Below are 21659 nucleotides of genomic sequence, written 5' to 3' on the forward strand. Positions count from 1 at the left end.
GTCTGGCACTGCAGGATATGAGTCCCTGGAGGCGTAGTGTGTTACTGATGCTAGCCTTTGTTGCTTTGGTCCCAGCTCTCTGCAGGTCATTCACTAGGTCCCCCCGTGTGGTTCTGGGATTTTTGCTCACCGTTCTTGTGATCATTTTGACCCAACGGGGTGAGATCTTGCGTGGAGCCCCAGATTGAGGGAAATGATCAGTGGTCTTGTATGTCTTCCATTTTCTAATAATTGCTCCCACAGTTTATTTCTTCACACCAAGATGCTTACCTATTACAGATTTAGTCTTCCCAGCCTGGTGCAGGTCTACAATTTAGTTTCTGGGGTCCTTTGACAGCTCTTTGGTTTTGGCCATAGTGGAGTTTGGAGTCTGACTGTTTGAGGTTGTGGACCGGTGTCTTTTATACTGATAACAAGTTGAAATTGGTGCCATTAAAAAAAAGGTAACTAGTGGAGGACTTAGGAGCCTTTTAAAGAAGTTACAGTTCAGTAAGAGCCAGAAATCTTGCTTTTTCATAGGTGACTAAATACTTATTTTCCACCATAATTTGCAAATAAATTATTTAAAAACCCACGAGGGAGTAAAACAGGACAAGATAAATAATAGTGACAACCAGGACACGGACTAACTAGACTGGGAAAATAAATGCTAAGGACAAGACTAGACTAACTCACCAAAACACACGGTACGAGCACTAGCAATAGAATTATACCAAGCATACTGCATACAACGTACAATGAACGAGCACAGGACAATGACCACGAGGATGCTTTAAAGGGGAACAAACACAGGATAATTAACAAGGGGCAGGTGTATGTAATGAAACACTAATGGGAAGGCTAACGATACAAAAGGGCGGGAAACACAGACGAGACACGAGAAAGCACATGGCAGGTCAATATCAAAACAAAGCCATGTCATCATCACACAAAACCTAAGGCTATGCCATGACTCCGCTGCAAGACCAAGAATAAACATGATCAAATAATTATTTCCCTCACTGTATAGTAAATACTGTAGTAAAGACAAATAACATGCGTAACAAGGGCTCCGTAAAATAAAGTGTTTTAAAGTCTTATATTTGACTTGTGTTTCTCTCTCCTTTATCCTAAATATGGGCATCTCCGTGATAACCATGCTGTGTGTGCGTGTGTGGGTATGTGCCTGCGTGTGTATTTTGTGTTATGTGCATGTGGAGTTGTGTTTTATGCATGTGGGTGCGTATGAATGTGTGTGCGTAGCTGTTTTCTGTGCGTTTTCACTTTTTTAGTTTTTACTTGTATATCTTTAATGTTTTGCTAATAGTCATTATGTTTCATGCAAAGCTGATTTTAAATTAAAATGGTAAAAAGCACTAAATAGATAAAGTATTAACATTTATTATGTTATTTGTTTTGTTAATAATAAAGTACCCACTTACACAAATAAACAAGACCTCTGGATTTTCGCTATATACTTTAAAACTGATGCTTAGTTAGTGGTTCATTATTATTTTATATGAAGCATAAACTTTCCATCTTCCTGTCAATGATCGAGCTGTTTCACTGTTATCGCGTGACTCTTACTGCTCTATGCTGCAAATCACGTTGTAAACAAATATAAGGAGCCTGCAAGCTTGCACTGTATACAGCAAATGCGCCTGACTTTATAAGCTCACATATGTACAGAGAAGACGAGTCTGACTTTATAGCTGCGCAGCTGCATATGTTTAGAGAAGACCGTTGGCATAAAATAAAACAAGGATTGCTAGACACAAGATTTTACAGTTTACAGATCTCAGTGTATAAATAAAATTGTGATGCTACAAGACCTCTGGTTGACATGGAATGACCCTTTCTTGTGAACATAGTTGCCTTTAAACAAATATTCAGGAGGACAAGTGAATTTCTATTTATAGAAAAGGACCTTTAAAGTTTATTTCAAGCCGACAAGTATAAACAAAGACTCCTACCTGCTCCAGGAATGATGGCTAATTTTGTCTCAACCAGTCCCATCTTAGCAGAGGTGGCTGAAAAACAGATCAAAGTATTGATACTCAATTAGCGTGTATTAGATGAGCTGATCTTTCTTAGGAAAGAAATATATGTACCCACTTTAAAAAAATCAAGGGCTATCATAGCAATAATAACATTGTCATTAGCAAGATTCATTCAGTTTTCTTGCAGGATAAACTTTTTTAAAGGATTACCTTATAAATGTTACACTTTGTTCTTCACTTTGTAGTTCACAAAGTATTTGGTGAATTCATTGGTTTCATGGATATGCTGTTATTTGTAGTTCAACTGGTAGACCATGCACACTAGTAACATCATGGGTTCATGTCCCAAGAATGGCACACAATATTCGCATTTATAGTTACCACATTGTTACCATGCGTTGTTACCATCTCAAACACTTGCCTGAGTTTCTGTAACTGCATTGAGCTCTGGTGATAAATATTTAACCACATCCATTCCAAGATAACTACCTGACATACCTAACAATTCCTTCCATAATTATCATCCGCAGTGAAAGTTATTCGGTGTAACGCCCGTTTCACACTGCACGTGAAATAACATTAGGACGAGGTTAAGAACATTTTACAGGTTAAGAATACACAAGCGTACGTTTTTGTGGGAGGTTCAAATATGCGTATAAATATGAAAAATGTACGCAATTATTAGTGAATGAGACCCATTGTGCTTTGAAGGATACGATTCAATTCAATATAGGGTTTACTCACCATAGGAGAGAGTGATCGACTTGTGATGCTTTCGTTTTCTCTCACACAGACATTATGTTATATGCTTATATTGAGTATATGTAGTTTTATCTTTTTTTCAGAAGGCTATGATGACAGTGAGGTTTAGAGAGTAAACTGACAGCGTAATGTGATCGTTTTCTGCTTATTCATGTGCAATATCACAATAACATTTAAGCTATACTTGTAATACAAAAATCCTTTAAATGTGCTGTTGTGGTTTTGGCAAAAATTCTGAGAAAAGTGTTTTTGGAAGTCATGGCGACTGTTACATGCTTTGAAGGTAAAATTGTTACCTTTAAAGCCATCTGCATTTGGACCGTAAAGACGACCTTCTCACTTTGATTGTTATTTTGTATTTCTTCTATTTCCAAATAATTGCACCAACAGTTGTCTCCTTCTCACCAAGCTTCTGTCTGTAGCCCATTCAAGGTTTGTGCAGGTCTACAATCTTGTCCCTGACATCCATTGAAACCTATTTGGTCTTGACCATGGTGGTGGACGATGACATATGGGGGCAGGACGGGGCTTGGGTCCGTAGTTCGCAGTAAAGCTCCTGCCCACTAGGAATGATGTGAAGCAGCCATCAGAACCTTGGTTCCATATGACTTAACACCATTTTATTCCATGGTCATTTGGCAGCCGACATTGTGTCCTTCTGTTTCAACCACAGCCAGTGGCTGGTTCTCTCATTAACAGTGGAAAATTATTTGACTAACGTCCATTCAGCCTGTCCTGTAATACCGCTTCCTTAAATAGCCTTGCAGTGGAATTGGAAACAAAGCCCCGGCAGCCCACCTCCACCGGGAACACTTTCGCTATCCATCCCCAATCTGCAGCCTACGCTGCCAAATTGGCATAACGGAGATTATTCTTTCAAATGCTTTGTTAATGGCCTGTTTCCAAGGTACAGTCAACTCAACTATGAGGACTGTCCTACTGAAGCTGGACCACAGAACCATGTCCTGCCGCAGGTTGGTAGCTGCGATTTCGAAGGGGAAATTAAGTCTGTGGTTTAAATAAACTTGTATTTCCGAATCCCTGGCTAAACTCAGCAGACCTGAATCTGGGGATAAGGGCTGGGCCCGCGTTTGCAGTCCCTACCGAAAAAACGGTTGCATTTTAAGCAAGTTAAGGGATGGCATTTGCTGGCACTCTCTTGGTCTCTGCTGCTACAGCCAATCACTTTAGTACTTGGGCTGGATCCTTTCCACACCAAACATGCAGATGTGTTGGTGAGGACAACACATCATACTGTATGTAGCTCCTATGATAAAACTTAGCCTGTTTGTTTCCATACTCCACAGTTCACTCCAAGTAATTTTGCGGCATTCAATGCCAAGAGCCTTGCTGGGCTTGAGAGACCGCTCTGGCGCATCTAATTGCTTCTTGACGCCGAACCTCCTCAACTACCAAGTGACGCTGTTCCTTTTGTGTCGCTTTTCGCCATGTGGGTGTGGTTGATGCCAAACCATTTCACCCTCTGCCATGTTGAACTTGTCCCACAATGTCCTTATGTCTGAGGGCTGCCTTTGCATCTCCTACCGTTGTTGTTGGTTTCCATTTCCTCCCTGTTGCGATGTTGGAGCAGCATCTCTTACACAAGGATCACAGGATTCTTTGAACGTCATCTCTAACCTTGTTCTGGCTCACCAATTTCTCCAGGTTCTCATTTTTCTTAGGTTGCTTTCGAAAGCTCTCTGCTCTTCACAGTGAGGCCAAATGACTTATAATATCGCATTGTGGTGCCTCTAGGCCCTCCCTTCTTTTCCTGTGGCCTTCTTCCACTATTTCCTCAGGCCACTCCTTTCTCTTACAAGTCTGTCAATTTCTTTCACCCATAGGAGTAGATGATCTCCCCTATCTTCTCGAGTTTTCTTCTTTTTGGCCTGCTAAAAGCTGGAGCGATCTGAGTAAATGGTTGCCCATTCTCTGTTGCAGGATTTAGGCCAAAGTATCTGAGGTCTTCTTCCATCCATTTTCCTTTCTACTGCTTGCTGTAGTCTCCGGGTTGCTGATTGCTGGAAAGTTTATGCCTGGTTGGGCTTCATTTGGGATTCTGATACCCTGTGGGCTTTGCTGCTTGGCCTGCCACTGGCCTTCACCTGACTGATTTGCGCTACTTCTTGTAAAGTATTAGTAAATGCGAGGCCCCTCATTAAGTTCATCTTGCACTACAGCTCTACAGGGGGTATTCTTCCTTTTTGTTTTTCGTTGCCATAGATGGGTGGACCCATTACGTTTTTTAGTAACCGATCATGCCGACATGGGTAGCTAGCCTATGTCTGCCCCGGTGGGGTATTTTCCAGGCTGTCTCTCCAGGCTGTCACCAGGTTTTTCCCTGGATGTTACCTGACCTTTCACAGCAGTCACTGTTTTTTCAAATTAATACATTGTTAGCATGGCCTGTGTCCTGCAATGTGTTCTAATTGTCATTGTCAAACTTTTAAATTAGCAAATAATGTATCTTATTCCGATCCGTGCATAGTGTTAAACTGTGCACCTTATTCGCTCGGACACGCAGAACAGCCAGATGACATAACGTCCTCATCGTGTTATATGGATTTAATGCGGTGCGCCATTGATTAATGTCACACACAAACAAGCACTATCCGATTATGCTTAGTAAACAGATAACAAGTAAGATCATGTGAACGTGTAAACCGGTTTTCTTTTATCGGGGAAGGCTTAAGCAAAACCTACTCGGCAGATGTAGTTTTTTGCCCATCACTCCGATTTTGCACTGCATGTAAACGTTTTGTTTATGTGCGCATGTCTGACAGAATAGTAAGAGTCCCAAACGGAAGCAACAGTAAAATAACAAATAAAAGTTTGCTATCGAATCATGCAGTTGATGTAGAAAAGTCCAAATGAAAAACTGGTGTTGCATATGATGGTACAATTACGAATATAAAATCAATTTATGGCAAAGATGTTTATTAACTCAGCCTTATTAAGACTCAGTTTTAAAATATGTCATTTATACGACAAGAAGTGCGATCAGGATGTTTGGCAGAAGCTGTAGAAAATAATTGTATAATTGACGTTCAATTTATGGCAAATAACGATAGATTCACTACACAAGACGCTAATATGAAATACACTTTTGGGTGAACTGGACCATAACAAAAACAGATAATCTGAAACAGAACGTGCATTTCAAAGTAGAATAACTGGCCACAGCATTTTATTTCAAACAAATGTGCATTTGAACATGTTTCCTAAATACCTCAAAATATATTATATTATTTTATTGATTTAGTACAGTAAACATCTTACAAACAGCTTATTTGAGATATCACACACAATATATATCCCACACCCCTACTAATGACAGCATGTAACACAATGTCAGCTGTCTCTTTTATGCCTTTATTTACACATGACAGGAAATGCTTGCAGGGAATACTGAATATTTCATATTACGTGAACTTGAATTGATTGGAAAAGAACAAAACGAATGTATTTTTCAACTTACTTGAGGCATTAATTACATTGTACTGCAACTTTGAGTCACTGTGCAACTTTTCCAATTAAAGGCCCCAAAATAGCCACTATTGAAATGAGGATGCCTTGTGTGAAAACATATGGTGTGAAGTTTTATTCTTAGAATAAATTATCATGCAAACTTTCTTATATAAATCTGGCAGTCTGAATATAAAATGCATGAAAGACATCTGCTAACTGACACCATAATAATTGTATCCAAATGTATCAAATATATTTCACAATAAACCTACAATATTATTTGAGGATTAGTTTAAGCATTAATCCTACCTGCAACTCTGATGTCACAGGCAAGTGCCATCTCAAGACCTCCTCCAAGAGCTGCCCCATCAATGGCTGCAATTGTTGGCATGGGTAGATTACCTAAAAAGCGTGTCATTAAAAATCGTCTATTAACCTTCAGAGCAAATTTTGTTTGGCTAAGAGCAATAACTAGAGAGCAGTGTGAATATTGGTCAATATAATGCTATTTACACAGTATACAGTAAATGTTAAAAAGTACATACAATGTAAAGATAGCAAATAAAGGTGAATTGAATGAAATGGACAACTGGACAATGAAAAAGGCAAATTGAATGAAAATGGACAACACGACATTACAACAAAACATTTTTGATGAATATCAAAAACAACAACAGAAAGAATATGAGACCATTAATAATTACAAGTCCCTGTGCTCATATATATTTAGACATAATACTTGATAACCACATATATTCCTGTAGCTCAGTGGTTCGAGCATGGCAAGTAATCTGGTACAAATGTATAGTATAATTCAATGTAAATCGCTTTGGATAAAAGCATCTGCTAAATGTATAAATGTAAATGAAATGCAAATATACAGCCGCAGATGTCACTCCTGATTTTATTGAAATACGACACTGGACTGGAATGGGCAAATACATCTAGAATTGACAATCTAATTTTGAATGTTCTCTTTATCAGCCGCAATATATAGAGAGAATATATTAAACCTTGTAACAAATTTTAATTTTAATCAGAATTCTGAATTTATTTCTTGTAAATATGCTAATTCTTATCAATCACAGTTATTAATACACTTCAAAAAGAGCCCTTGTGCAAATCATCAATATTTACATTTTACAATTACACAGTCGTAACAAAACATTTACTGATGTGTATAATAAACAGTGCCTATAAAAAGTATTCATCCCTGTTCATTTTTTCAGAATTTGTTATGTTGCTGCCTTATGTTAACGTTCTATAGCAGTTACTCGTAGCAGTTCGTATATGTTTTTCGTATTCTTTATCCTAAAAATTCGGCACGCACAGAAACCTTGAACACCAAGTCTGATGCGTATTAATTAATTCGCTCCAAAAAAAGAAAAATCCTGACCCTACTTTTGCTCTCCTAATCTCTCCTATTATCCCTTGCCTCTCTCCATTGACAGTACCGGCTCACTAGGTAGGCTGCCCTAACTCTCGCTACCTGCACTCTGATGTTGTGCGTGGCCACTGGAACTGCAGATGTTGTTGACAATGGTGAGTATGTGGTCGCCACAAAAGGCTTGACTAAGTAATTCTCCTGTGTCAGCAATTTATTGAGCCTCATTTACACAGCTGTCCTTACTACTGCTTTCATGTAGCGCAACAGCTTTCCTGTGGCTCAGTGGTAAGAGCATGGAGCTAGCAGCACCAAGCCATGGGTTCGATTCCAGAGTTTGCACATACTCCGATACAAATGTGTACAAATGTTTCTCAGTGATAACCACTGTGGTTGTGTCTATGCGTCTGTGTGTGTGTCTATTTGTGTTGTTTTTGAAGTTTACTTAATATTGCATATAGGTATTTATAGTCGGTTTAATATTTGACCTGTGTAGCTCTCCTCTTTATCTTACATGTGTGCTTCTCATGAAACACAGTAATCCCATCGAAAAGTGTAATGCATAGTTGATTTAAAAAACTGGATGAGTAAAAATGTTTTATTACTGAACTCAGACAAAACACAAGTGTTACTTATTGGACTGAAAACCGCCCTACGTAACAACCAAGAATACTGCTTGACGATGTTTCATAAAACCCTCGTAGAAGCAAAGAATCTTGGCGTTTTATTCGCTAGTACTCTGTCATTTCAGAACCATGTCGCCAACAACTGTAAAATTTTGTTTTTCCATCTTGAAAAGATATCTAAACTACGTCATATGCTGTCACCATCAGATGCAGAGAAGCTTATTCATGCCTTTATGACATCAAGTCTAGATTACTGTAATGCACTATTAGGTGGTTAGGTAAACTCCAACTGGTCCAAAATGCGGCAGCTTGGGTTTTTACACGTACAAAAAAGTATGAGCATATTATCCCAATTCTGTCAACCTTGCACTGGTTACTCATAAAGCATTGCATTAACTTTAAAATCTTGCTTATTGCCTATAAAGCCCTACATGGTTTAGCTCCTCACTACTTGGGTGAATTTCTCTTTGATTACAGTCCTTCACGTGCACTACCGCTCTCAGGCGTCTGGTCAGTTGGTAATACCTAGAATTTAAAAATCAGATGCAGGTGGTAGATCCTTTTCCTATCTAGCGCCTAAACTTTGGAACAGTCTTCCCCGGTTTTCAGACATCGCACTTGGTTACCGGAGGTTACCCGAGCGGGCAGGACGCAGTCCATGCCATGCCCAGACCTGACAAAAGCTGAGATGATAGAGCTGGATAAAGAAGGACGCGGCGACTTCACTACAAAATTTCAGCTGCTATTAGATCAAGTATGACTAGTGGTACTCCTTCAATGTCCTTGTGTGGCCTAGACAGAGCCTGGGCTTGACCCTTTTGAATATCTCTGTAGAAATCTGAAAAGGTCTGTCTAATGATGGTCCCAATCCAACCTGGCAGAGTTTGAGAGGAGAAGAATTGCCAAAAGATGTCTAAAGCTTGTCCCATCATACCCAGAAAGACTTGAGGCTGTAAATGTGTTTTAACCAATCAATATGTTAATGCTTGCGCAATGTACTTATTTCCTATAAAAAATGAAAAGTTGTCAAAGATCTGTTTCATCATTATAGTGTTTGTAGATTGATGTGACAAATGTAACATTACAAAATGCTATTAAATAAATGGGGATGACTACTTTTATAGGCACTACCTTAGTAGCTGTCTGGTTAAAGATTTGACAATATTAAAGCTTCAATATGATATTTATTTAAACAAATATGTTTTGCTGTAATGGTTTACCTACCAAGCTCTGATATTAGGGTCCTTGCTTTAGCAACAAATGGTCCTACTTCACTCTGGTGCATCTTTGCTCTTTCTTTTAAATCTGCACCTGTTTAAACAAACACATGTTGACAGCTGAGTGAGTTTATGCCTTTGCAGAAGATCTGAAATGTAAATATCTCTTCAGAAGAAGAATGTGATATGGAATAGGGGTAAGTAAATTATCCCCCATCTAGTGAATTATGCGCCATTCACCATGTAGACGAGAGGTTGAAGTGTAGCATGTCATGGAATTTCTAGACGTAGCATGTAGGAGCATATCAGTTTATTGATGTCTTTAAAGACTTAAAGATATACCGGGACGATAATCGCACGCGCTTCTTGCCAAAGTTTTTCGAGATGTTCATGGTGTTCATACCCAAACGGTTTTCACTGGCGACGAGTAGAGTGAATGTACAAATGCACTCCCTGACATAGATGGCACTTCATGACAAACAGAAATACCCCGGTACACAAAGTTGTGTTATGCTTCTGACATTCACTTGTCACACAGAAGAAGAATTAATCTTGCGTCCTCTTCATCAATGTGTCCTTGGCAAGACTTTTGTGCTTTTGTTTTGTGCTTGAGCGCCACAAAGTCGTGTTTTACTGTAACTTCAGTAGCTCCAGGCAAGTGAACAAAAGCACCAATCTCATTGGGCGCCACGTTTTTAACAAACCAGCAGCATTTTTTTTATTATGCTTTGTGGCATTTGCCTTTAGGCTAATTTAAAAAAACTTTCATATTGATTTCACTGGGGGCTCTAAATAGTGGATACAAATGTGTCTCCCACATCCAAACTTGCAGTTTGCAATTTGTAAACAAATGCTTGCACGCTGTAAGAAAAAAAAGTTTATGATCCAGTGTCTGCACATGGGTTGTAATGTACAAACCTTCATGTCTACATATCTTTATAATTTCATCGCCCATCCCAATATAATAAAATGTTATTTATACATACATGATTTAATAATATAGCAGAAAGAAGTGGGTGTCTACATTTAAATTTACTGTTCTAAAATAAATAATTACATTTCGGATATTTTTAACACAATAATTTTTTTATTTGTGTTCCGAAGACGGTGGTCTTAAGGTTGTGAAACAACTTGAGGATGAATAATTTATGACAGTATTTTCATTCTTACCCTGAACTAACCCTTCAAGGGTGGATAATTAATTTCCCAAAGAAAACTGGCATGGCTGTAGAGAGCTGGAGCAATACACTTAACTTAGTTACTTCCCTAGTCACATCTGTTATGTGAAACAACTTTTTTAGGGCAGTGCGAAAATAAAAGCCAACCTTGATTCCCTATCGACACTTCACTTGTACTGCGTAGCAGGAGACTATGGGAACACTCCTTTTGGAAAAAACAATGGCAACAAAAGCTGCACGGGCATATGGTGATGGAGCGGGGCATCTGTCTATATAAGCAGACTCATTGCCGCAGTGTCCTCAGATCTCTTCTCCTTCAGTGACAACTCTACCTTCGCTACTCGAGACTAACTGTTTCGCCATAGAAAAGCATCTGCAGTGGATTCAACCTCCAGCTAAGCTTCGCTATTCAGCAGCGCCGGTCTTTCCCTGCAGCCATCCGGTGACTCTAGAAGAGCAAATTATTTTGTTGCAAATGCTGCACCATACCTGTCACTCGTGCTGGGGTTCCTGCAAGCTGCTGATAGCCACGGTGAGTGTGTCTCGTCCCTGTGGGTTTCCTACGCCGAAGACGCACTCAAAGAGATGGAATGTTCTCATTGTGAGAGCATGAGTATCTCCTCTCTGAGCTAGCGGATTGCTTTCTTTTTCAGAGAGCGGATTCTCCTCATGCCCTCCTGCTTTCTTCCTCGCAACAGGTTGAGAGAAAAAAGCAGTGGGGTTAAGGATCTAAGCGCTCGGATAAGAACAGGCTTACGCTCTATGCGTGCCCCGCCTTCTCCACAGAGCGATGACACTCTGGTTCACTTCTCCCAGCCTGACCAACATCCCTTGGACGCTGCCAGGGATATGGTCTCCTTTGGTGGAAGCGAATTCGGGGAAAACGACAGCATTTCGTTAGCGGTTTCAGACACGGAGGAGCTGTCAGGCTCATCATTTTACCCTTCCCCTCTGCTATCTACAGAGCACAGCGAGGCCAAGCCAGGTGTAGACGGCGAGCTCTTTCGGGTACTCACTAAGGCTGTGGAGGAGCTGGACATGCCTATCTTTTCCGTCTGGTGTGCAGCACTGACCCGGAATCTTGGAATGTATCATTGATACTGTCCTTCCTGCACAAGCTGTTGAAAAAGGGTCGTTCCCCTTCCACGCTCAAGGTCTATGTGGCAGCCAATTCAACTTCCCACGCCTCTATAGACAACCTCGTTGTTTGTTTCTTAAAGGGGTCCAGGCGGCTCTGCCCTCCTCGCCCCTCTACTATCCCCTCGGCGGTCTGTGGACGTTATTTCCCTGATGATTAAAAACGCATGTGTGATATACAGGCAACATCATGGTGAGCCTGCCTGTCTTGAATTTGGGCCTGACGACTCTAGGGTGGTCCTCAAACCGAGACATGATTACGTACCGAAGGTGCTCTCTTCTACCCCGTTAGGTAGCAGGACCCGGAGCTAAAACTGCTCTGGCCCGTCAGAGCACTGAAGGTTTACATCTAGCGATCTGCACCCTTCAGGCGGTAGGAACAGTTTTAGTTTGCTTCAGTGACCGCAACAGAGGGTCCCCGGTCCCGAAGCAGAGGCTATGACGCTAGCATAATCTTCCTTGGGCCTTCTATGCCCCATGGGAGTTAGAAAGCACTCTTTCAGAGGTATTGCCTCGTCCTGCGCTTGGCCTAGCGGTGTGTCTATAGTGGAGATTATTGCGACGGCCTGTTTGGCTTCGCCGTCCACATTTATCATATTCTATAGTCTGGATGTCCTGGCCTCACAGGCTTGGGTCCTCTCTGTTCCATTGGTTTAAAGTTTAACTTTTCACAAACCAATGGCCGTGCAGTTTCACTGCGTTATAGGAATAAAAGCTTCAGTCATCAGAGAAAAAGGAGTTTTCCCATAGCGTCCTGCTATGCAGTACACGTTCCCGTATCTCAGGGAACCGATGTTATGCAAGTAACCGAGTACGTTTTCAATACTCTTATTTTAGCTACATTTTCCAGATTCAGCACAGTGAATGTAAACTGTTGACCACAATTGTGTCTCAAAGATGTTTGTTCAACATTAAAATTTAGTTTGAAATGTTTTGTTTCTTGTATTTTTTTCTAACGTTAATGTCCTGATCCTCACAATAGTGAGGGCAAACAAAGTGGTTGACATAAAAAGTTCAATATAATTTTATTTATGTTTACACACAATGACTTAATACCTGCACAGAATATTCCAGGAACAATACTGCATAAGATAACAGTACGCACTTTGCTGTTCTTCTTCACAGACTCAACAGCTTCAGACATCTAGCAAAAAAAAACATAAAATTGACACCAATTCCTTATGGTCAATAAAACTCTGTTATATTGGTGCCCTTTTGAGAGCAAAGACAGGGAGCGGACACATGGTCCTAATTAGGTATAACTGCAAAGCAGGGATCTCCAAAACAGGGCGACTCCAAAAGGGGGTGATGCTTCCACTCCCGGTACTTTGATTTCATACAGCGACATTATATGCTCTGCAGTGCCGCATGAAGTGCTTAAAAAATCCTTAATAATAATATAAATTTTACAACTACTTTTTTCATTACAACCAAAACAAACAATATGTTTTATTGACTGCTTACTTGAACTGCCATTACTTTAATGTGCTGTGCTAGTGCCTGTCCACTGATAAGATCTGAATTTCTTAAAAGCAACCTGTGTCTATGTATTTTCTAAAGATAAAACTAATTCTGACTTGAGGGTACAGACTTAATTTTGTGTTGTATTTTATTTATTTTATTCTTATCCTTGTTATTCTTTATTAGTCTCCCTAGTTATATTAAAAAAACATTGGATGCTACATTTGTATTGTCTTCACTGATTCTGATTCTGAAGGTTCTTAATGATGTCACAAGACAATGATTTGAAGCAGTAATTTCTCGGCGAGCAGGGCGTAAAGAGAGCCGTGAGGGAACGGTGCGAGGCCGGTGACGCGAGTGATAACGAGTTTCATCTCAATGTGTTTCTGGTCAGACGAAATTAGAGTGAGTGATGGAACTCTAGATTAGATTAGTTAGAATGAGCGGTGGAACGGGAGACGGAGTTCTAGATGGAGTACGAATGGGCTTCTAAAAACAACTATGATTTTATTCCTGAATAAACTTTGCTCATTTTATTTTATCATCACTTCGTCTCCTAGCTGTTGTTCTTCCCTCTTCATCTCTGATGGTAGACATCGAAGTGTTTGCAGGATTTGGGATGTTCATATTGACTGTTTAACCATTAACGGATAGTTAAAATGTTCACCCATTAATACTATCAGTGAAAACTATTTAAAAAGGTATGTTTATGTTTTTAAGTAAAATAATATTAGTAATTCAATCAAATCTGTTTTTTGTTTTCTATATGGTGAAAGAAAAATGTGTGCGACCAGGTGTAAATGCCATCCGAAACTTTATTGAGACCGATCCCGCAAACCACTTGACAAAACAGGACAAATGTAATTGCTCTGGTTGTTGAGGTCACATTTGCCAGGGCTTTACTCCTCCAAACGGAGTGTGTCGCAGGCAGCCTTGCTCAAGCTCAAGTTTGTTGTCGTACATGTAGACGTGTGACAATCACGCTCAATGCTACTGCAAGGGAATTTCGGTGGTAGCGATTAATATCCTTTACATAAACTTACTTCATGGGTCCCCTGCACTTTGGAAAGGAGCAGGAAACGGCGCAACTCGTGGTTTCCCTGCCTTCTTTTAGGCGTGACGTAAAAATATGAATGTGAAATATAAATAAGTAATAAACAATGTTTGTATTTTGCACGGGCATAGCAGATCGGATTCAAATCTGTTAAGCTAAGATACATTTATGTGGCCAAGTGTCCTCTTTGGATATTAATCCTGGCTGTTGTAAAGCAAATGAAACGTGCTACCTGGTGCTTTTGAGGAAGGCCTGCCATTTTTATTTGATTAAAAAAACTCTCTGACGGAAATAAACTTTGCCGGTTCTTCTGTGAATTAGTTTTTTCATTATTTGTTAATTTAATTATTTTCTTGCTTGTTTATTTTTATTTTTATAGGCTTTGGATTTATATTTATTTTTGCTTTTCTCCATATATCCAAAACGGTTCGTGAAAATGTGATAAGTGAATGCAGGTGCTGTTGTTGATCTATTTGTTATGACACAAACCCTTGTCAACTGTGGCTGTCTCTCATTTCGATGCCTGGGTACTCCGGATGTCGCATGTGAAGGTGTATGCGGCCGACAAACACGACCTCTGGAGGACACAGTCTTCCAATTTAATATTTAAATCTGATCAGTTAACAGTTCATTAACTCGGTTCTCGGTTAGGGAAATTAACCGAAATGAGCATCCCTATGCAGGATAGTTAGATCTATCAGTTTTGGCCTATGAAAAAGAAGGATAACACCGAGGTATCATTTTGGATCAATGCCAAAATAGTAGAATCTTTCAGATCTATCACCACCAATGGCAGGAAGCTACACATAATTTTGCCGCCCCATTTGGAGATATCCAGGCTGCAGCTGTACCATTCTCCTGGGCCCTGAATTTGGGTCCATTCTTTTACAGGACAGTGCTTGCGGTGGTCTTTCTTCACATAGTACAATGATGCCATCAAATGTCAAGAATACAGTGCCTTGATTTAAAAAATACCAAAAAGAACGAAATTTGTATACTTACCATCTTAACAAGACTTTTGCTGATCGCATTTTTGGCTTTAGGGCGATTGATCCCAAAAACAACAATCCCTTAAAACACAAGAATGTTTATAAAGCTTAGGACAATTTTGCACTCACATGACAGACTTTTAGTGCATATTGTTATAGTTGTCAGGAGACAACCAGTTTACATCTTCTCTAGAGTTGATTTTAAAAGGTTTGTAATTTAGTTAAAGTTAGTGAACAAATAATACAAGGGGGGGGGGGCGTGTCAAACGTTTATCACTGTCTTATAGTGGCCCCGAACTGTTATGGGACGCTGCAAGGAGAACTAGTAGGTCTTTTTTATATTGCACATTTAGACTTGGCCAAGATTATACGCAAAACTTGCAAGAATCGTATGCTTAAACTCTATAATCAATTGTATCCGATCTACCTGAATCGTCACCGTCCAAGTATTTAACGATCAGGTCATCTCCAGACTTAACGTCAGAACTGTATTTTCGTGTCTCTCCAGAAAAGGCAAGACGCCCACACTGCGCCCTGTTGTACAGCAATGAATGCAAAACATCTTGAGATATGCTCCCGCTGTCCATAATGTTCATCTGGGGTCTGAGAAACTGAAAGAACGCTCTGTATCTCGTTAATGCCGCCATGTTGCCACTCGTAATACCTTGACTTTCAACTCTGAACTGCGAGTGACGTTGTCTCGGGTCATATGACCATACGCGACTGCGGGATTTCTCTTCCGCGTTGAGAGGACGACCTAAGTTCCTCTCCGAAGTGATCATCCCTATACCCTACTCCCCTCGAAGATTAAAGCTGTCGATGTGTAAACTCAAGAGGGAAATAGTTAGTTGTATATTTTAATGTGTCCGTTTAAAATTAACCTGGCAAAAGGAGCAATAAAAACAACGCAATTTTCTCTTTATTTATTAACTATATTTTTATTTCGATAAAAAAATAATGGTAAAGTAACTCTAAATACACGGAACCCAAAATAGTAGCCTACATATTACCCAGCACATGCCTTCTAATTTAGTTACAGGGTATGTAGACCAATAATTTTCGGGACATTTATTTATATATATAACAGATACTGAATTTTGATGACGATTGATACTTACTAAAAACAGTTGGGTCAAAATTGTCCCAACAGGTAAACCAATGTTGGGTTACTATAGCACCGACCCCTTGTTCTGGAGGACTGTCCATTTCAATAACATTTCTTAAATTGGATGAACCGGTGTGCTAAATATTTATCATTAATTTGTAATCATGTTACATGTACTGTACGTGCTACCTATACATCCTTTCTAACCTACAGGCTAATGAAACGGAAGTCTTCATTTCAAAGAAGTACATTTTATAATTCACAAATGACTCCGTGGTTTTGTGTCAGAATGGAGGTAAGTGCTTGCCAATGGTATTGGGTAACCAACGTTCTTCAACATATCTTCTTTTGTATTCTGCAGATGAAAGAAAGTGACATGACACAAGGGTGATTAAATAATGACAGAATATTAATATATAGGTCAACTAGTTATTCTAAGAATTTGTCTGAATTTTAGAAATATACATTAGTACAGAGTTTGTACAGTATGAATAAAATGAATGACCAATATGAATACTACAGTCATAATGGGAAAAAGAGGGTCAATGTGTGCGTTAAAGTCAGGTTTAATGGTTGGTCGGACATATGCTATTTAATTGGCAGCACTTTTTAAAATAACTGTCTTCCATCAGAGACTGTTTTCTCCTTACAGAGAATTTTTTCTGAAAACCAGATTTGGCAAAGATCATCAAGTTTTTTAGCAAACTTTACATTTGTACACTTGTCAATTTATTTAATGGATTTGTATACTCCCATTAGTAGTGTTGACATAAACACTATATTATGGTGCATTATAGGTACTTCAACTGAAACTAAAATTACATACATACAGAAAATATTTTATGTGGATAATAAATATTTAAGTATTAACAAGTAAACATTCTTGCTTTGAGAAGATTGTGATAGGGTTGGGATGTGAGGGGACAAAGACAAGAACATTTCAGTGCTCAAGTTTATTGTAAACCAAAAAAAGAACATGATACCATACATTTTAAGAATATGACATTCATTTTTCATTAACAGTAACCCGATTTTGGTCTTCTGAGCTACAAATGGAGTCATCAAGAGAACACACCAAACTACAACAGTAAGTGCACAAAACACCATTCTTCTCAATGAAGTGCAGGATTTTTACACCATGAGAACCACACAGTGCATGAACACAGTGTAAAACAGTAATTGTGCAAATAGAAGAAACTTAGTTTGAGATACATCATTTTGATAATGACTTTAGTTCAGTAGTGTTGCTTTTCGTAGACTCAAAAACAGACCCCTGCCGATTTGTGATTAGTCTTTTTAAAGAGGCCACTTCTGCTGACAGATCAGAAATGTCTTGTTTCAAGTATAAGTTCTCAGATTCAGTATTAGCAAAGGAGTTAGTTTTACCAGTGCATGCAGTCAGCTGGTGCCTCATGGTGATCTTTGTCCCATTCCAGAGGCTGCTGGTTTCAGTCCTGAACACTGGATGCCTGCAGAGACAAAAGGCTTAGAGATGACTGCATGTACTCAGGTGTAGAGTACTGACCCATTTTATAGCATCCACTGGCAGACATGTCAATGGGAGAGGAGAATGTTCTGGACGATTCATAATCGTGATCCATAGCCTCTACTTTAATCTGGATTGCCTCAATTTGTGAGGCAAAGCTGAAGCACTGGCATCCGGCACTTTGAGGGTTGAAACTATCACACTCTTTGACACAGCCTTAAAAGGAAATGGGTCTTTTGGGACCTGTTGTTCATCTTCCCCGTCTGATGACTTGCTTGTGGCCCCATCGTCACCATCAGAGATTCGTGGTGAATTGCAAGACGATCTGGGGATTTGCAAGAATGGAGATGGCTGGGACAAGCTCTCAGGGAAAGGACTACTAAGGTAGTTTCTATATAGTTCATATGGACTGGTCCTGTCTTTGGCATAGTTGCAGGTTTCTATTCGTTCCTGTTTAATGTTATCAGGGAATCTAGAAATATTCATAAGTGGGCTTTCATGAGTCAGCATTGAGTCAGATCCATCAGATAAAGCGCTGTGAAGTGAGTGCTTGATGACCGATATACAGCTGCTGTTCAGACTTGCTGGTTCTATTTCTCTTGAGTAGTTCTGGAAGAGTGCAGCAGTGGAACTGGAAATGTTTTGTACTTCCTGGGCATAAGCTGCTGAGCTCACCAAGCCAAACCTGAGTTTAAGAGACATCAACTCAGCTTTCAGGGATGCATTCTCTTCCCCAAGGGCTACAAGCTTGTTCTCCAACACCATGTCATTGAGCCTGCGCCTTTCTCTGGAGCGCTTAGCTGCTTCATTGTTTTTGCGCCTTCTCTCCCAGTACAGGTAATCTTTTTTCTCATCTGGTATGAACTCGCGTTTTCTGCGACAGGTAGTAGACTTGGTCTTAAATGGCAGAGTAGACAGCTTGTGAGTAATCAGGTCCCTGTCTGCCCTTTGCAAAGCCAAAGCCAGCACCAGGGTATCCTCTCCTGTGTAGGGCCCAATACATGAAGGCTCCTGCTTAATGGCCTGCATATTACACAATGTTGTCATTTGTCTCAGCTCATAAGTAGACACTTGTTACAGGTATACAGTACATCTCACTGTAAACCAAGTGTGGTTTCACCTTCACCTTCTATGAATATAGTTCCAGAGAATGACAGGAAATTTGTCTGGATCTGTTAAAATAAAAACAGATCACACTTAGACACATCATCAAAATGTAACACATTTACCTACACATAGGTAAATACTTTAAAAGAAAACATTTATATAAAATGTTGGCATCATTTTGATAACAAGGGGGAAAAAAGAGTCAGTGGATAGCACAAGAATGTGAATGGAATATTTGAGGGTATGTTATTTTCAATCATTAGTTCAACTTTTTATTCACATAAATAAATTAACCATATAATCATGAACAGATTGCAAGTAGCCTTATCAACAGAAACCATTCATATCAAAATAAATGCATTTAATGAAACTGTATAATTTGGTACAAATTCTAAAGTCACTTACTTACCAAATTAGTTGCATATTTCAGCATGACAAGTTTAAAAATAAAAAATATAGCTTTAAAGGGATAGTTTACTAACATTAACCGAAAGCTCTCTGTCATTGATGTATAAGAATGAGGGAAATTTGTCGAGTTGATAGCATCCTTAGCATCTAATCATGTCCTTTAATTAGAACGTGATAGTGAATGGACTCACTGCACTTGATTGTGAGCGGCTGTAGTCTAGAGGTACAACCCCAGGCCCTGAACGTGACCACGAAGGGATGCACATTTCCCATTCATTAACGTTACGTATAAGTGCCTCGTCTGTTTAGAAATATAAAGTGCGTGGTCAGGAGAGATCTTTTTAGACTAGTTTGCATAATAACACAACGATCTCTAATGTTGTTTTGCAGCGTTATTACTGGATCTGATTCTGCAAAGCATGCATCTGTCACTCAATCAGACCCACACATCGCGTGCATGCATGCACACAGATGTGCACAAAAACAGTGCAGTGTTTACAGATGCTTTCCTTCAGAAAAGCAATTGCGACTAGCAACATTCTGGATAAACATTGTCTGAATCCGAAATCGCATACTCAATGAGTAGGTGCTTAATTTCAGTAAGTATGTAGGCCTACTGTTTTCCCTGAATGGGTGTAGTATGAATGCGATCGGGCCGTCGTATGCCATTTTGACGTGATCGTGTGACGTAATTCTTCTTCTGTTCCTTTTCAATGGTGGGTGGCAATTTACGCTTGAGGTGCATATCTGCCACCCACTGTACTGGAATGTGGGCCAGAGATTAGCCATGTGATGTAATGACAAGCACAACAACTGAAGTTAGGGGCTATATGCTTTTGATAAAAGTAAACAATTAAAAGGAATAGAGCAGCTTTGTGATTTTGCGATGCATTTTCTCAGTTTCATTTCAGCAATAACAGGCCCATTCACACGTACCATTGTGAAGAATGATTATGTCAATGGAATATTATTTTTGTTGGTATTATATTTCTATTGGTAGATGTCTCTCACGTAGACATGTTTCTCTAATATGCATTCTATTGTAGTTTTAAAAACAACCTGAGAAAATGTCTTCTGTAGTGTTTTTATGTGCTAAGCATGTTTTAACATGAACGTTATCCAATTGTTATCTGACCATGCTCTTGTTTACTTTCCCTTCCTCATCTGTTCTTTTCTTTTCATGTCCGTAAAACTACACCACTTTTACATATTTCTTCATTTTTAATTTGGATAAATAAGTCATTTAATTTTGGTAATAAATTGGATTAGGACTTATTTGTGTTTTGTAATTATTTGTTTATGAAAGGTGATCAGAAAGTTGAATGTTAACATTAAATATGTAAACGGCAATGGCTTTAATGGCCATTTAATTGTACTATAATCAGTGCTGTCGCAAGGGCTGTGTGAAGTATGCGACCGCACAGGGCCTCATGCCTCAATATGGCCTCGTGCCTGGCCGGTAGTGATGGGTCTGATCAATTAGTCACTTCTTAACGAAAACAAGAAAGAATAGAAGTATAACAGAAGACGATATATTTGCGCCACGAAATGCAATGAATTAATTTAATGTTGATTTGATGTGTGCACGTCTGATGACATACTCCTGATCTGAGTAGTGAACACTGCAGCTTACGTAATGTCTCGTTCCCACTTCTCAGGAAAGCAAGGTTACGACAGTAAACTGAGACGTTTGCATAACCTTATATGTTTTGCTTATAGTCAATGTTTTCTTGTACAGCTGCTTTGTAACAATGAAAATTGTAAAAAGCGCTATTATAAATCTTTAGAGAACGGTCTCTAAACGTTGTGTAACTACGCTATAGGGAGTGTTTACAATCCCGCCTTGAGAGCGGCAAGATCAGCCTGTACCACCTGGGCTAGAAACCACACAAAGCATGGGTAAAACAATGCGCATACAATTCCCAGCAATAGTAAGCCACTAGGAGCACCCTCAGCTGCCAGTTTGGGTTTCGCCAAATTGCATCACTTCCGCTGAAGCAGTGGGTAATGTGCTCAATCACTCCGTGAGTACAGTGAAAAACAGCTCAACTTTGGTGGAGCTAACACACAGTGTGCACCACAAAACTCTTGGCAGTAGCACATTGCACAACTCCCACTGACAGCACACAATTAACATAGGCTCAAAGATGATTGGATACCAAATTTTGCTACAGGATCCGATCAAAACACTCAGAACTCTGGGGAATACCATACCACCATAGTTCGCAAGAAAGCTAGGCCACTACACTGAGCAGGGTAGCAATACACATAGCAGAATAAACAAGTATAGAACAGCAA

At 39.5% G+C, this 21659-nt stretch overlaps 2 protein-coding genes across 2 annotated transcripts in view; both read right to left on the reverse strand.

Annotated features, from left to right (window-relative positions):
• Positions 1-15974, reverse strand: part of auh (AU RNA binding protein/enoyl-CoA hydratase) — a 37775-nt gene extending 21801 nt beyond the window's left edge. The window contains exons 1-6 of the mRNA XM_079448518.1: positions 15683-15974; positions 15269-15336; positions 12808-12895; positions 9444-9530; positions 6519-6611; positions 1953-2009 (exon numbers count right to left, since the gene is read on the reverse strand). Coding sequence (XP_079304644.1) covers positions 1953-2009; positions 6519-6611; positions 9444-9530; positions 12808-12895; positions 15269-15336; positions 15683-15902 — 613 coding nt within the window. The 5' untranslated portion in view covers positions 15903-15974. The remainder of the gene's footprint in view (positions 1-1952; positions 2010-6518; positions 6612-9443; positions 9531-12807; positions 12896-15268; positions 15337-15682) is intronic.
• A 1519-nt stretch (positions 15975-17493) lies between these two features.
• On the reverse strand, positions 17494-19023 carry nfil3 (nuclear factor, interleukin 3 regulated). Its single transcript, XM_079448947.1, is given in 4 exon segments — positions 17494-17751; positions 17753-17808; positions 17812-17984; positions 17987-19023. Coding segments are annotated over 4 exon segments (1314 nt in total). The 5' UTR covers positions 18894-19023; the 3' UTR covers positions 17494-17573.
• Positions 19024-21659: the final 2636 nt, after the last annotated feature.

The sequence above is a fragment of the Barbatula barbatula genome (genome assembly GCF_947034865.1).
Source record: "Barbatula barbatula genome assembly, chromosome: 24".
In the NCBI taxonomy this organism is placed as follows: domain Eukaryota; kingdom Metazoa; phylum Chordata; class Actinopteri; order Cypriniformes; family Nemacheilidae; genus Barbatula; species Barbatula barbatula.